A 16,410-nucleotide genomic window follows, 5' to 3' on the forward strand; every position below is an offset into this window, starting at 1 on the left:
ACCATAGAGACATGGAGAAGACGAAGAATAAGAAGAAACAAACCAAATTTTTTTTTAAAAAATTCAGATTTAGCTTCACAGCTTGACTGTGGAAGTGAAAGATTAAGTATTTTACACGTCTTTAATTTTTATGCTTATTGCTGCAGACTACTAACAGCTACCAGACAGTGGTTTTGTCTGCTTTAACCCTTCTTCCTTTTTTCCTTGAAGCGCAGACATTCTGTGTGGAAAGTGCACATGTGGGTTTCCCTCACATGCAAAGAAAAAAAAAAAGCATAAGTGCCATCCCTTGGTTTAAAAAAAAAAACTAAAGAATAGGCTTGCACATATTAGTATATGTAACAAGTAGATACTGCAGTCAGTGGCGATTTATCTATAAGCAGCGCTAACTGCTGACGTCATTATGAGGACGCAGAAGAAAGAGACTTGAGACAGAAATATGAGGTCATGTTAGTGTATTGTTTGCCTTTTTCACTGATTTATGGGTAAATTCAGGCAAGCAACAAGGATTAGTGCCCAAAAATGTGATTATCTGAAAGCAATACACCTGTCAAATCTGATATTGATGGATGAAACAAGAAGAAGTTTTTCATTTATTAGTGAGATTTAGAATGCAATCCATTAAAAAATACGATTTATGTAGTGTCAGAATATGTGTTATTTATCAGCAGTAGTAGTAAAGCCACTAAGTTCGTATAAACCTTCACTAGAACACCTGATCCAGCTTCAAGGATTGTTGATTTGTCATATAAACAAAACAATAAGTAGCACTTCATTATATGGCTCATATAATAATATATGATTCCTCTAGGATTACAGGCAATCTCATTGTGTTTTACCTAAAATTTCATGTAATTATATTTAACTGCAAATGCTTCCAGGAAGTGAAACACGACTTAAAGTTACAGTATAATTATACCTTTCCTGTGAAATACCAGAAGTTACACACTATTACGCTACTACTTACAATATAATTATTTCTTCATACTTATTTTTCTTTAATTATTACTTAATGTATTGACCAGCAAGGATTTGTAGGTAAGTATACATCATAATTTCAGCTAAATAGATTTAAATTACTTTTGATTCCAGGGGAATCGATCCCACCAAACATAGAGTAAAATATTGATTTACCCTCCTCCTTAGCAAGTAGTGTTTAAGAAAGATGAATAATGGTTTGAAAGGCGTTGTAAGAAATCATTAGTAAAAGACTGCCTTGTCCCTTCTGCAGAGCTGAGTTCCACCCTGATGGAGAAGATGCAGGCCCAGGAGATGATGAGTGGCCTGAGGATACCGGAGATGGACGAGCTCGGTCAGTTCTTCCGCTCCCTGCCGACCTCCACGCTTGTGGGCATCGGCGCTCTGACAGCTGTGCTGGCGTACTGGTTAGCCACCAGACCCCGTCCCATCAAACCCCCCTGCAGCCTTCTGCACCAGTCTGAGGAAGTGCCGGTGAGATATTCACAGATCCATAAAAGCGTTAAGTTTTGCATTCCCAAATGCTTTCAGTAACATAGACATGTTTGGACATTCAGGCACAAGTAGTAGATATTTTTCATGTTAGTCTAGTCCTTCACAGTAAAATGGGGTCTCTGTGGATTTTCTTTTGTTTTGTTTTAATGCACTCATGTAGGTCACCTTCAATTGTTAGCAGCCAGTGACAACACTAGGCTTTATGTCTAACAATAAAGGCTGGTATTTTAGTTTTCTTTGCCCTAGCTTATACCTGTCAGGTTATTCTAAGCATCTGAAGCTCGTTACGACAGATGGCCTTCTGATCTCCTCCTCTTCTTTTCTAATAACAGGCAGTATTGGAAACCACAGTAGTACAAATGTAAGCAAAATCAAACATCGAAAGTAGCCTTTCATGCCTTGTTACTGTAACAGTTTCCATAATATGCCAAAAACTCTCGTACTGTAGCTTTTAGCAGATGTGTGGTTTTTATTGTTTTGATTGAAACACAGTCCTTCACAAGCATACACTACGCAACTTCCTGTATTTGGGAAATAGAGATCTAAAAGACAGAGCAACCAACAAATTCTACTTCTACTTGACTTTCAGTTAATACTGAAGCGCTATGGGGAAATTATGCCCTTAGTTTAAACCCTTTTACTGGTTTAAACTAACCACCATACCAGTGAAACCAAACACTTGGTTTTTCACTCATACTTTGCACCACAGGCCTCCGAATACCAGCCTTACCCGGCAGCATCATGTTGTAGTGTAATGTGAAACCTCGAGAGGCTTGTTTTTCATATGCATATACATATATCTATACGTGACACAAGCCACAGTACAAGCATGTAGTGTACAGTGTGTCTTGAGTCCTGGCTGCCTAATCTGTTCAGTCCTTTCAGGCTAAATGACTCATTTACAAAGTGGAATTTGCATCTACTATTGTTTTCTTTATGGGAATGAGCTCTAGTCATCCAGAATGTGTCTGCAGTCTAAACACAGAGGAAGCTTAGCAGCTCACATATTTCTATAGGCATTTGTTAGCTGACAAAAGAGATGGATTATCTCTTAGAGGAAAAGTTAGACAAATTTCTTCCTAAACTCCTCCACGCTCGGGTATCTATTTGACAGTGTTTTTACAAGGGAGAAAAATTAGATCTTATACCCTCAGAATTTAGAGGGAAGAAAAAGCCATAGAAATGACTGATGGTGTTGCACTGTTTTCTTTGTCTGTCGCTCTTTCTCTGTGCATCAGCATGAAGATGGGGGTCGCAGGTCTATGATGGGTGACCCCTCCAAGCTGCTGACTCATTACCATGATGACGCCAAGACCATGTATGAGGTTTTCCAGAGAGGACTGCATATATCTGGTGGGTAGGATGTGAAGTGGAAACATTTATACACAAAGCTGGAGAGAGCTGGAGCATGCCAACTTTCCACATTACTGGACTGGCACTTGCAGATTGGCCTTTACATAAAGGTTTTGTACTCTTAATGACCACTCAAAGTGCTTCAGACTTCAGTGTAGCCTCTGTTCCTCTAGAGTTGCTCAGCTTTTCTCATTTTTTTCATTCATGTTCTCATGTATATTTTATAAACCACAGGTTTAATAACAAGTAATGCAGATGATAGATGTGGTTAAAACATGTAATCTCACTAAATACCACTTGTAAAACTGACATGTAGCCATATTAGTGTAATTCATCTCTTTCTGTCTGTACTTGTATTTACTAATCCTATACAATTTGTAAAGTGTCTTTCAAATACCCAAAGACTCTTTAAAAAGACTATGAAGAATATGTCCATATACATTTTAGAGTGTATAACATAGGCTGTCATAATCTCAGATTTTCACACTGCCCAAAAAGTCTCCTTATTTATGTGTTGTTAGTATTGTGTTACTCTAAACAAAAATAATAATAAAACTAAACACTGTCAACACTGTAAAACGTTAATGAAAATTTAAAACCTCAAAGCAGAGCAATGAGCTCTTACAGCTCTCACAATGAAATAGATGTTTTGTTTTGGCACTGTTTTCACATTGATTACAACATAATTTTAAATTATCTAATCTTATTACAATATTAGATTTCCATTTGCCCAATATACAAAACCTGGTTTGGGGTTTTAGCTTTCCAGAGACCCTGATGAAATAAACATCTGTAGCATACTACAGTACAACATAAAGCAGGCTATAAATGTAAGAACGGAAATACAGTTATCTGATCTGAACTCAAACCGTTTTTAAGCTGCCAGACTTGCAGTAAAAAATTTCCCACACATGCGAACACACAGAGGTGTGATACACACAGCACGGTGTGACAATGCAGTGGTCTGATTGTAAAACCTCCAATCATAGTGTTTCTCTGCTACTGGAAATAAAATGAATCTTGTGGTTGCCAAGGTGATGGCTAGCGTTGCTAACGGTAACAGTGTCAGGGCTCATGGCCAGCAAGTTTAAGACACATAATTGAGTGACTCACAATGCAGAGATATTGCTCAAACCACACCTGCCCCACACTTGTCAGAGTGGGCTCTTCGATAATTGGCCAGATCGTACAGCCACAAGAAAATGACATCAGTTGGTCTGAAGTAGAAATGAATGGTTTTAGTCAGTTTGTCTAAGGCAGTGATAGTCAAGCAGTCTGTGTATTTCACAACTATTTCAGAGATTAGAGACTTAGATCAATTTTATTTCGAACATGCAAATATAACTGAAATAACAAGAGAAAAAAAGCAAAAAACAAAACTTAAAAATCATCAAGTTTTCATGTATATATCTATGTCTACAGAATGCCTGTGCTCGAAATTATTTCTGCATAAGAAAGGGTTATTTTCACCTTGGTGTGAGCCTGAGGTGTTTGAATTACTATTAGATTTAAAAACCTTTACAATGTTTATGTCCAGTCACATAAGTTAATCATTTTTTTGTCTCCTTTCTGCGTCCAACAGGTGATGGACCTTGCTTAGGCTCACGACTCCCCAACCAACCTTACAAATGGATGTCCTATAAGGAGGTTCGTGCCATTCAGGGGACATGTTTTTTTTCCCTGTAACAACAACAGCTGGGAGGAGAATAAAACAGGGTGACCCGTCAAAGGGGAAAAGTACCAAATCCTTGTGCTACAAAATGCTTCCAGACTTTTGATAAAGCAACATTTACACGAACTATTTCATACATTATAGCTGCTCAAGCATGATTTTCTGTATCTCACACTTCTGATGCCAAACATAATCATTACAGTCTTTGTAATGGCAGTTGATTGACTACAGAATAAACTGTGCAGACTAGTCTGTCATGTGCCAGTGTAAGACTACAGTCAGATGACGTTTGCAGCATTTGCACTGCAGAGACTCTGTAACACCCACTCTGCCTTGAAACCAAATTTGGTACCATCAAGAGCGCTACTAAATAACTGCAGTCTGCAAACCTTGCTATATATAGATAATGACTGGGCTAAACAACACTTCTACTTTATATGTGCTATAGGCAAGTACTGCTTTAAGTCCAAGAATAGATCCCACACTATGACTTACTTTGTCTGATGTTAACTGGCATTTTTCAGATCAGATCACTATCATGTCTGCCACCCTAAGTTGGCTAAGACGTTAAGAGAAAGGACTGATGCTATCCTGCTAGAGCAGACTGACTCTATAACTGCTGTTCACCTTCCATCCTGCAAAATCTGCACAGCACACACGAAAGCTGCAAGCTACTGTGCAGAGGTGCTATTGTTGTTCGTATAAGTTGCTGAATAAGAATATTACTCTTCAACACAGCTAAAGACTTTGTCCCTGGAGGTGAGGTTTCAATTCACATACTTAATGTAGACACACAGAAACAATCTAAAAATACAAGTATGATTATATTCGGAAGACCTGAAATGCAGAGTACATTATTGGCAGGGGTGTAAGGTGTGATTGGCCACCGATGTGAAATAGCTCACCACTTCAAAAGCAGCACGTCACTTATTGACTTCTTATACTCTGATTGCTTGCTAACCGGATACACAGCTTTAATATATATATATATATATATATATGAAAAATTATATAACTAAACTATTTTTGTCCCACTTAGTCATGACAGTAACAAAGAAGAATACGACTGGGAGTTGTGTTTTGGATCTTTGTTTTTTTGCCAGTAAATTTAGATACAAGGTTACCAGTTAATCAGTTTTTATCCTACTCATTAATTTCTTTCATAAACAATAAAAGAAAAATTACATTCCTCTATTTATTCCATGTTTATGTAAGCAGTAGAGATGTTTTTCTACAGCCAGTCCTGTATATTATAAAATTTCAGTCTCCCGTCCCACGTGATAGTTCCAAGAGCAGGAGATATAATCACTCATGTCATGACTCAGTGATGACTGTGGACCAAGATAGATTAAGATAGCTATACAAGGGTATGATATTATTTCTTATAAATATAAAAGCAACCAACTGACTGGGGGGAAAAGGGAATATATTAACTACAAAGTCTTGGTCAGTTGTATTATACTGGCTGATTTCAGCTGGATCTTCAGGGCCATGTATGAGCACTGGTTTGTATATAATAATTACACTTCCACCGCCTTCTGCACTTCTATGTGTGTGTGTGTGCATGTCTTGGATATGCCAGTGATTGCAGCACAGTTGGCGAGACATGTGGAAATAGTTATTAAAAGCAGAATAACTGAAAACTTCCCATCATCCAGTAGAGCAGTTTCAGGTTCCAACAAATCTGTGAGCACAAGAGACAAACTGACACTCTCTTGGAAAGTCACTGAAGTAATGCTGGTAGCTGGAGGGAATTTTCTGTTAAAAGCGATGTCAAAATCTACAGTACGCATGAGATATACAACACCCTGTTTATCTGTGACATCATCGTATTTTACAAGAGAAAAGAGGGTGGAATTTTTTTTTTCTTTTTTTTTGTCATTCACTCCAATTTCCAGGAAGTCAGCCAGGCAAATCTGGACTTGTCTTACAGACTCATTGAGAGACTTAAAAAGCACTGTGAATTTTTTTTTTTCTAGGATGGAAAATAAGGTTTGCCTTAGACCTTTGCTGAAACATGAAATCAAGTGTGTTATTATGCAAGTTTCCACAGCTGTATTAATCCCATTTTCTGTGATGTCTTTCACAATTATGGTAATTTGTAGAATGTGAATCATCAATATACACAGCAGAATATTGCTTTCAAATCAAAGTGTGTTTCTAAAATCTCTCAAACTAAAGAAGGATGACTAACACAAGGTTGGGTTTCCCTTTTTTCCAAAATTAGAGGTCAGTTTATTTAGCTAAATTGCACAATACTACCAGAAGCTGAGCAAAGGTTTTTCTTCACTTGCGAGATTAGCTCAGGATTTGTATGGTTTTGTTCCACTTGGTCCAATCAGTTCTCACTTTTTTTTTTCTTCGATTGAATAGGTGACAGCCCGGGCAGAGCATCTGGGCTCGGGCCTTCTGCACCAGGGATGCCAGCCCAATCCGAATCAGTTCATAGGGGTGTTCGCTCAGAACAGACCCGAGGTAACTGGCACTCTTTTTGCTCAATCTTTGTCTAATCTGCGTGTAGCCCTAATTTTAAGTATATGAACTTAAAGTTATTGAGGTTTTCAAGTGCAGGATAAAGTCCGACCTCAGATTGTATTCATTTATTTGTATTTTTGTTCTGTTTGACTGTAGTGGATCATCTCGGAGCTGGCTTGCTACACATATTCGATGGTGGTGGTTCCCCTTTATGACACGCTCGGCCAAGATGCTATAAGGTTCATCATAAACACTGGTAAGAACACAAACATGACAAAGACTGTAATGACTTCACAAGCTTTGAGTAGGAAATGTAAATTTAACAGCTGTCAGTCTGCAGGCTAATAATTATGGGGCATTGTGAGACATATTAGAACATGTGTGTGTGGATTTTTTAAACAGGAACTCGTATCAGTGTGAGTCGTAGAGCTCCCCTCACTGGTGGCTGACTGCATCTTTGTCACATTCGTACACAGTGCTACTTCCTGGATTTAAGCTAATGTGTCATTAAAACATTTGGTAATTGTAACAATAAGTAATTCTGTTGCAAAGGAACAGATGATAGGAATTTCATGTGGTGTAAAAGCTAGTGCATGGGAAAAGAAAATAATATATTGGAACAGTAAAATCATCATAACTTTAAAAATAACATGTGTATTCAAGATTTAACTAGATTAACTAGTTAGATTAACTAATAATAATAATAATAATTAATTAATTATTTTTACTTTAAACCCTTGTAAATTCAAGATGTGACCAAATTCCAACTGATTTCCAACTCCACATTTGTTTGTGTTCCTTTTTATTTCTTACTTTGATGATGTTCACACAAGGGAGCGTGTGCTCTTGTGTGCTTGTTTCATTTCAGCTGACATCTCCACAGTCATCTGTGACAAAATGGACAAAGCTCGGGTGCTTTTAGAGAATGTGGAGCGGAAGGAGACTCCCGGCCTGCGAAGAGTCATCCTGATGGACGCCTTTGACTCTGACCTCGTGGAGCAAGGCAAGGGCTGCGGCGTCCATGTGCAGGCCATTAAAGAAGTGGAGGTAAGACATGTAGGACTCTGGTATGCCTGTGACACGGCACACCATATGTATGTCAAGTATTTAGGCTGAGGAGTGCTAATCTATTATATATATATATATATATATATATAGTCTTGGTGTCATTAGCTTGTAATAAAACAAAATGTTAAACAGATCCTGTACAGCAAAGAGGATTTTAACATATATGCTGTATTCCTTGCTTTGTCAAAGTGATAAATCATGCAATATATGCAGTACGTGAGCTGCAGAAGGTTAGCGCAGTCTCTGAAAATGTAATCTCTTTCTCAGTCTCATGTAGAGCACGCATAACTTTGTTTTGTGTTGTCCTCATCCAGCAGATCTGGTTTGCTAGATGCGTGACAAGAAATGAAAAGGGTGAATGAGTTTGCTGATGATATCAATCACAAACTCAGCAACAAAGCATATAGAAATGCATAAGTGTTGACAGCTATGACCTAACGTTTTAAATGACCTGATACCAGTATGACCCACATTGATTATTACTTCCTTCTTCTCAGCCATGCACAGCTGCAAATGCTTGGGGCTTATAGCCTAATTGTGGTAACCGTTGCAGGCTCTTTTACAGTGTAGCAACCTGGATTTAGAAAAATCCTCAACAGAACTCAGAAGACATTAGTCCATATTATAGGAATCACAATAAAGCTATAATGTTTAAGAGCATTATACAGTGATTTAAAGTTGCTTTCACATTGTTTCTTTACAGGCCCTGGGTCGAGATCACTACAGAAAGCCTATAGTAAGTACAATTATTTCAAAACTTCTAAAATGGTTTCAAAACAACTGGTTTTAGGCATGCTAGTAAAGTTTGTTAGTGGACCAAATGGGTCAAATTCTGAGTTTGGTTTGGTAAAGCTTGTGTCTGTGAAGGTTCTCAGTCATCCAGGTCATCATTGTCTAAGGGGCTTGGAAAGAAAAGCATCTTCTGTAAAAACCTCTGTAAGTTGCTTGAAGATGTTTCACCTCTCATCCGAGAAGCTTCTTCAGTTCTAAGGTCAAATGGTGGAGAGTCCCAGATTTAAGCCCAATGAGAGTGTCCCCCCGCTGTGTTTAAAGGTGGTTGTTCACAGTGGACATAGATGGCTTCTTTCACTCCTCTTTGAAACCATCTATCTTCTCTGTCCAAAATGTGAACATTGGTGTCCTCAAAGGCGTGACCTTTGTCCTTTATATGCAGGACAAAGGTCACGTTGAGGTGGATCTTCTATGTTGTGCCTATAAAGCCACCTCGACGGGACAAGATTCGGCGGTCCATCTGCATCTAAAGGACCTCAGAGGCGGTGGTTTACAACACCAACTGTCTGCCATCTATAATCCAGTTTTGAGATCCCTTTCCAGACGCCTTAACGCCCACTCACATCCTGGGCCTTCTGACCTCAGGAACTCACATGATAGGGTGGGACTAGGTTGCATAGTGAGTTCATCCGAAACCTTGGCTGATTGTGACCTACACCCGTTTTCACACCTTGGCTCATGTGATTAGGTAGAGGACCCCACAGGGCTTAAATCTGGGACTCTCCACCATTTGACCTTAGAACTGAAGAAGCTTCTCAGATGAGAGGTGAAACGTCTTCAAGCAACTTAAAGAAGTCCAGACGCTTTTCTTTCCGAGCTCCTTCAACTTTTGTAAAGCTTGGCGAGCATCACATGATGATTGCGCGCTATGGCCGTATCAGTCCAGTTCACTTCCCAAGGCCTTGGTGAGCATGGTGAATATTTTTATCAAAGTCATAGTTAGCCAGTATTCTTAAATGTACAAACATTATGCCAAATTAACACTTTTCCCAATCAAAACAACAAAGATGGCAGCTCACTAGCCTCTGCCAAAGCTGACTAAAAACCTGCAGTGAAAAGAACTTCCAAACAACGTGAATTATTTTAAATCACCTTCTGCATTGCTCAAGCATCTCCATTTATGTAACTTACACATAACTGAGGCTAAAATGGTTGCAGGATGTCTTATTTTGATTACAAGTGAAGTTCATGCCTGTTTTTAGTACAAAATATCGCATGATCTCCTTTGGATTAACTGCACTTAAGTCTGTCGGGTGATTTGTCTAATAACGGGTTATGTTCACATATGAACACAAGAAGACAGCAACCTATTTTTGTTGGCTGTGTCTGTGTATGTATCATAACAGCTCTGACAGCTTTTCATCTACTTAGTGTTGACAGGTAAAAATTTGAACACTGACACGCAAGCACCAGCCCTCTGGCTAACAGGTATTGACCAGTCAAGCTAGTTTTTGCCTTTTGTTCAAAATTAGAGAGAGTGAGGGCACAACTGGGTCGAGCATGCAAAACAGATGCCGTAAAGGGCTGGGTGCCTGGCTACAAATCCACCCTGAGGGCAATTACCGGGTGCACAAAGGCAAAAAAGCCCCCCCACCCAAACAAAAAAAAGGATTAACATATGGAAATGTTTGTTTTCTAGACTCACATGCATTGGTTCAGCTTGCTGTTGAGGAAGCTGCAAGAGGTAGAAGTTGATCTCATGACAACCTGCATGTCATCTGACAGTGTTGTGTTGTTGTTGTTTTTTTCTTCACAGCCACCATCCCCAGATGACTTGTCTATTGTGTGTTTCACCAGTGGAACCACAGGTAGTAAATGTTTCTGATGTTATAGAAATATCATATGTGTCACATTTGCAGTTTGTGATATAAAAATACCCCATTATTGAGTAAGAAGTACATAGGATTTGTATTCTCATCAAACTGTGTTGGCCAGTGACTCCAGCAGCAGGTCACAGGTAGCGCTTTTTCAAACATTTCCTGTTAGAAAACAAACAAACAAACAAGGTTCATCTGTTTGGACTTATTCTATAGCAGGGAGGTTTATCACACATAAACCACAAGTCTTGTGTTTTCTAAGAGCTTTCTGAGTGCAAAGCATGTGCCACTGCCTGTGGTGAATATGAGTGTGACAGTTCCAACTGGGATCAAGAATGCTTACATTAAAAGCACTCACAGTGCTCGGTGCTGCTTATAAGCCACGCGAATAATAAAAATAAAACAGTGTTGGCCTTTCAAAATGCCTAAACTAACTAACTTTAGATGTTTAACATATGCTTTCACAGAGTATTGTTTAAACACTTTAAGCGCTAAAATTATTAAAGCAGTGAAGTTTTCAAAGCCTTAAAGATAAAGGTGCACAGGAGACATGATGCTGGTAAGTTATTAAAAAGTCAGTCCACAGTGCAGTTTATTGTAACTCGTGTTGTGCAATTTCTATTTACTTTACTTTGAACTGTATCATTTACTGTAAACCCAGGTTCTTCACTGCAGCACAATAATCCAGTAGTGAGAGAATCATTAACCCGTTCCCCTCCCCAACCTCCTTCATTACATAAATGTCATGGCTTAGGCCACAATGCTCTGTTTTCAGAAGCTTCACCCCACAGCACCATTGACCACTTAAACCAACAGTAGGAGGGAACAAAAACCGGGTCATGTGAGGACCCACTAGTGTCAGATTGCAAGTTGCAGCTCCCGCATCCACTGTTGAAAATCCTGCCTCCTGCTGGCGGTAATGACAAACACATGCAGGCACTCCAGCAGAGGATTCGTTTTCCTCACATCACTCTCCGTTTCTTGAGAATTCCCTCCCGCGCTGTTGCGACATCTAGTCTACACTGAGCTTACAAGATTGCTTACAGCTGTTTGAGTCAGCTGACATCTCAGAAAGAGGAACCATAGTTTCTAATAACCACTCTGTTTAAAATCATGAATTAAGGACTGGGAATGAGAATAAGATTAAGAGGGCATTACAGTAACAGAGAGTACTGTTTTTTCAGTGTTTGTTAGGAAATGCCAAGAGAGGAGGACAAAAATAGGAGAAGTTGAGGTTGAAACTGTGATGTAATTATTTCTATATGCTTTAGAAATAAACCATGCAGTTTGCAGACTGGCATGTGTTTTTGCAATATTCATAATGCTGGATTCTGTTTAATAACCTAATGTATAAGATGCTGTGTTAACACGACTCGTTTCTGGCTTCCAAGTCATAAATAAAATTCTGCTGAACCAGGTCTGTTTTTCCAAGCCAAATTCCTTTGGTGTTCACTTGGATGACTGTGTGCTCCTAGTGAGGAAATGTGTTGTGAAATCTGTTGGGCAATTTCATTATGGGTTTTTTTCCTTCTGTTCACACAGGAAACCCAAAAGGAGTCATGCTCACCCATGGAAACGTGGTAGCTGATTTCTCAGGCTTCCTTAAAGTAACAGATGTAAGTCACCCTCTCCTCTCTGAACCTATGCTCAGGAAATGTTTCACACCTATCTCCCAGTCGTTTATGGTCTTTTGCTCAGTGATTTATTAGCCTGGTTGCAACGTGTTCATTTTCTCGTCCACACAAATTCTTGAAAATCCGAGTTGCTGTGTCAAAATAGCATCTTTAACTCATTTGACTGTGCCTCTTGTGTGTCCTGCAGAAAGTAATTTTCCCCAACCAAGACGACTGCCTCATTTCCTTCCTGCCACTGGCTCACATGTTTGAGAGACTTATTGAGGTAAATGTGCCGAACTGTCATCTGCAATCACACTAATGGGATAGTAATGAGCTGAAGGATGTTTGTGGGGGAGGAGGAAGGAACTTTTTGTAAGAAGTATGACACTGAAGGTGGGCACTAATTACTGTAGGATTGGAAAAAAGGGAGAAAGAAACCACCCCAACTTTTCCTTCCCTGTCATCAGTTTTGCTTTCCATCTCTACAAAAAAAATTGGCATTCCTGGACTTTATGGCAAGTGAAGGCACGTTGCATCATTTCCTAGCCCAGTGAAACACACACACACACACACACAGATGACAATCTTCATTAATATTTGTAAAAGGTTTGATAATCAGTAATCAGTTTAGGTTACTCAAAGACAACATCTGTATGCGCCGAACAGCTGATTTACTATAAAAGTAGCGGTTCCCTGCAGCCTGCAGGTCACTGATAGTATTTCTCCTTTGCCCCACAGGTGAGCAGACTTTCAAAATAAGTTTCTGTGGAATATTAGGACTGGCAACACTGTAGGATATTGCAGTAAGCTTTACAAAGAGCCCACTGTCTCCTGCCTGTGGAAAAAACTGAGTTTCATTTTTAGTCACAGTCTTTGTACAGTTACCTTTCCGCCCATCCTTCCACTGGGATGCTTTCTCTGTCTAGAGGTTTTCATAGGTACATCTCCCACAAGAAACCCTGGGCATGTTCCTGCCAAGAAATGAGGAGTGTTTTTTAAATTAGGTGTTTATTTACATGTTACTTACAAGAAGCTCTATAGCTTCCTTTATGCTCTCTATGCCATCTCTTTCAGTTATATGCCAGATGTTATTTCAGGCCTTAACTAAAAGCTGACAGTGAAGAGAGCAGTTACAGTGTAGACCTCAGTGAGGTAAAGTGGCAGTAATTTGTGGCCCTTTACTAATAAGCTCTGAGTGTGTGCTTTTGCTGCTGCTCATTAGTAACTCTGGATTCATCTTCTAGCCTAACAGCAAATATTAAAAGGTGATCAAATCTAAATTAAGTTGGGCAATAAATGTGTAGATTCAACTTAGATCATTTTTGTGTTACACATGGGTGTGAGCGGTTAGGCTGCATCAGGTTGAACCTGTCTGGTAAGCTGCTGCTAGCAGCACGTTTGTAGACAGCGTGAGACTCAGACACAGGAAACCACCTAATCTTCCCAGAGAGCAAATACACCGGATCACAAAATAGAGCTCAAGTTCAACAGTCGCAGACAAACACAAACACACAGCTCTATATCTGATGCTGGCGAAGTCTCAGTCAAAGAGAGAACACAAGGCGGTCCCCGTGTTTTGCATGTCCTTAGATGGCTTTAGAAACCGGAAAGCAGCCACTTGTGGTGCCCTTTTTTTTCAGTTTGACAACAAAAGGAGGCGCGCTGAGTTGATAGTCATTTTGTGGAAGTGTCACAATCTGCATATGATCTAGAAAGAAGCATGCGGTGGTGTAGCCGCATGAGAACAAGAACTGCGAAATGAACTTGAGCATTTAGTAATTCTCTTTCAAACACTTTGTGTATTTCTATGGGACGCAGTTCTGGAACCCAAAAGTAAATCCTCACTGCGTAATGACTCACTTTCTCTGCTGCTAACTATAATTATTAGAGGTAACACAAAGGAGTCATACCTGCACTAATACAGATTGTAGTGTTACATAACAATAAATTAAGTCGGGTTGTTTAAAGCCACTTGAAACAAAACAAAACAAAACAAGGCTGCCCATCATCTCTCCACGCCTCGTCCAGTCTGGACTCATAGTTACTGGAACGATGACGTCACACGTGACACTCTCTTCTATTTCACTCACCTTGAGCAGCTGCCAGAAAAAAAGATAAAACTCCACTTGGACCAACTATAACTGTAAGATGCTGTGTAAGCACTGACTAATCATAAGTGAGTCATGGGTGCTATTTTTCCCCCCAACAAACCACTTTTTCATTAATACTTCAGACACATTTATCTGATAAGACCTCTGCAGAGGTGTTGCCTGAACATGCCTTGGAGCCATTTTGCATTTTTTTAATACCCTGTACTAGTGTTTTTACTCAGCTAAATGAAAGTCTTCCACGACTAAAGTCTTTACTACATTATATTTATCATACAACGTGTGTAGACCTTTGTTTGAGCAGGTTCTGACATAATGAGAGCAAGATCATGTGCATGACAACTACCGAAATAAACGTGCAAGCTATGAAGTTCCTCTTTTTGCTAAATGACATTAAATGAGTTGCGACTGTGGGAAAAACAAGCCTTCCGACAAGTATGATGACTGGTGCAGCCAGTATTTCACACGCGTGTCCCTCAAGGGCCAGTATTTATTTATTTTTTTTATCAGAATTTACCTATTAGTGATGCTTCTTTTATCATCTGTATTACAGTTAGGCGATTGAGGTATTAAATGTTATAGAAACCTCCCTTATGAGTGTTTGCCAACATTATTTATTGGTAATAATGTGACTTTATTTTTAATATTTCATGATTAAAGGCTCCACTTTCAGTGCTGGTATTTTGTCTGCAATGATATCAGAAAGTTAGGAGTGTTCATTGCTCAGTTGTGTTATATATGTCTGTCTGCAGTCTGTGGTGTACTGTCACGGAGGACGGATTGGGTTCTATCAGGGCGACATCCGTCTCCTCCCAGACGACATGAAGGCCCTGCGGCCGACCATTTTCCCCGTGGTGCCTCGACTGCTCAATCGCATGTATGACAAGGTGAGATGAACAGATACCAAGACTGCTTTTGTTTGAAGCTGTTGTTAGTTCTGACTGAAGCAACCTGTCCATTCCACTTAGAATTACAAAAAATGTTTGGTCCTGTAACAGGAAAACAAACACCTAAAATGGCAAATTACAGTTTAAATGTGAATGTAGTTTCCTCTAACTCTCCAGCATATACCATTAAATCAAGTCTGTTCAACCCTAGAACCTCTAAATTTCAAAGAGAGCCATTAGGGGGCAATGATGTGAATGGTGGCTATTTGTTGGTGTTTCTTGCTAGCAGATCATTTTGCTAATTATCTACATAAATAGCTGGACGTGTTTTAACCGCTATATCAGCTGAGACAGGGCTGTCGTCAACTAAGAAATGTGTGTTTTCGCTTTGTTACCAGATTTTCAGCCAGGCAAACACCCCGTTAAAGCGTTGGTTGCTCAACTTTGCTGCCAAGAGAAAAGGTGCTGAAGTCAGCAGCGGGATCATTCGTAGTGACAGCGTCTGGGACAAAATCTTCTTCAGTAAGATTCAGGTAAACGGTGTTTCCAGCCCCTAAGCACTGTGCTACTATGGACAGACTCTACAGCTGTTCTTATAGCCATGTCACATCATATTATATATGCTAAGCGTGGTTGTGAAAAAATGAATTATGATCCATTTTGATATCAAAGTTACATTTATACATATGTTCCTGTGTGTTTTTAAAGAGAAAAAAACAGTTGCATAACTATCATAAACAAGTAGGTTAACAGGACAAGTAGCAGTGAAGGACTTTTACACCCAGACGTACTTCATTGTTGCGTTTAAGCCTCTTGGTATTTGTGATAGTTATGCAACTTACCTTGAATGTCAGTCATTCCCCTTATTGTTACTACTTATTCTAACCATCCTTGATTAAAATCTCTTAAAATCTCAACTAATCTGCTTCTTCAGGACTGTGTTGGTGAGATTGTGTTTGCATTTTATTGGCCATGCACGCAATCAAACAGTCTTTGTCCTACCAGCCCACTGGTGATTTAATCTCAGTTTATTGAGGTGTGCACGTAACACTCCTGTGAATCTAAAAGTAAAAAGTCCAAAGTGGCACATGTGAGTAAGGCTAACTTTGTACAATGTCCCGACTTCTTGTCCTCACATTGTTCGCACGT

At 39.4% G+C, this 16,410-nt stretch overlaps 1 protein-coding gene across 3 annotated transcripts in view; it reads left to right on the top strand.

Annotated features, from left to right (window-relative positions):
• The window catches only part of acsl6 (acyl-CoA synthetase long chain family member 6), a 37,355-nt gene that overhangs the window by 12,283 nt on the left and 8,662 nt on the right, over positions 1–16,410 (top strand). For all 3 annotated transcript variants that reach the window (XM_085175334.1, XM_085175332.1, XM_085175333.1), the window contains exons 2-13: positions 1,232–1,452; positions 2,712–2,826; positions 4,409–4,473; positions 6,872–6,973; positions 7,130–7,229; positions 7,842–8,020; positions 8,745–8,777; positions 10,590–10,641; positions 12,193–12,266; positions 12,472–12,549; positions 15,127–15,261; positions 15,660–15,794. In XM_085175334.1, coding sequence (XP_085031460.1) covers positions 1,249–1,452; positions 2,712–2,826; positions 4,409–4,473; positions 6,872–6,973; positions 7,130–7,229; positions 7,842–8,020; positions 8,745–8,777; positions 10,590–10,641; positions 12,193–12,266; positions 12,472–12,549; positions 15,127–15,261; positions 15,660–15,794 — 1,272 coding nt within the window. In that variant the 5' untranslated portion in view covers positions 1,232–1,248. The remainder of the gene's footprint in view (positions 1–1,231; positions 1,453–2,711; positions 2,827–4,408; positions 4,474–6,871; positions 6,974–7,129; positions 7,230–7,841; positions 8,021–8,744; positions 8,778–10,589; positions 10,642–12,192; positions 12,267–12,471; positions 12,550–15,126; positions 15,262–15,659; positions 15,795–16,410) is intronic.

This window comes from Neolamprologus multifasciatus, chromosome 10 (genome assembly GCF_963576455.1).
Source record: "Neolamprologus multifasciatus chromosome 10, fNeoMul1.2, whole genome shotgun sequence".
NCBI lineage: Eukaryota > Metazoa > Chordata > Actinopteri > Cichliformes > Cichlidae > Neolamprologus > Neolamprologus multifasciatus.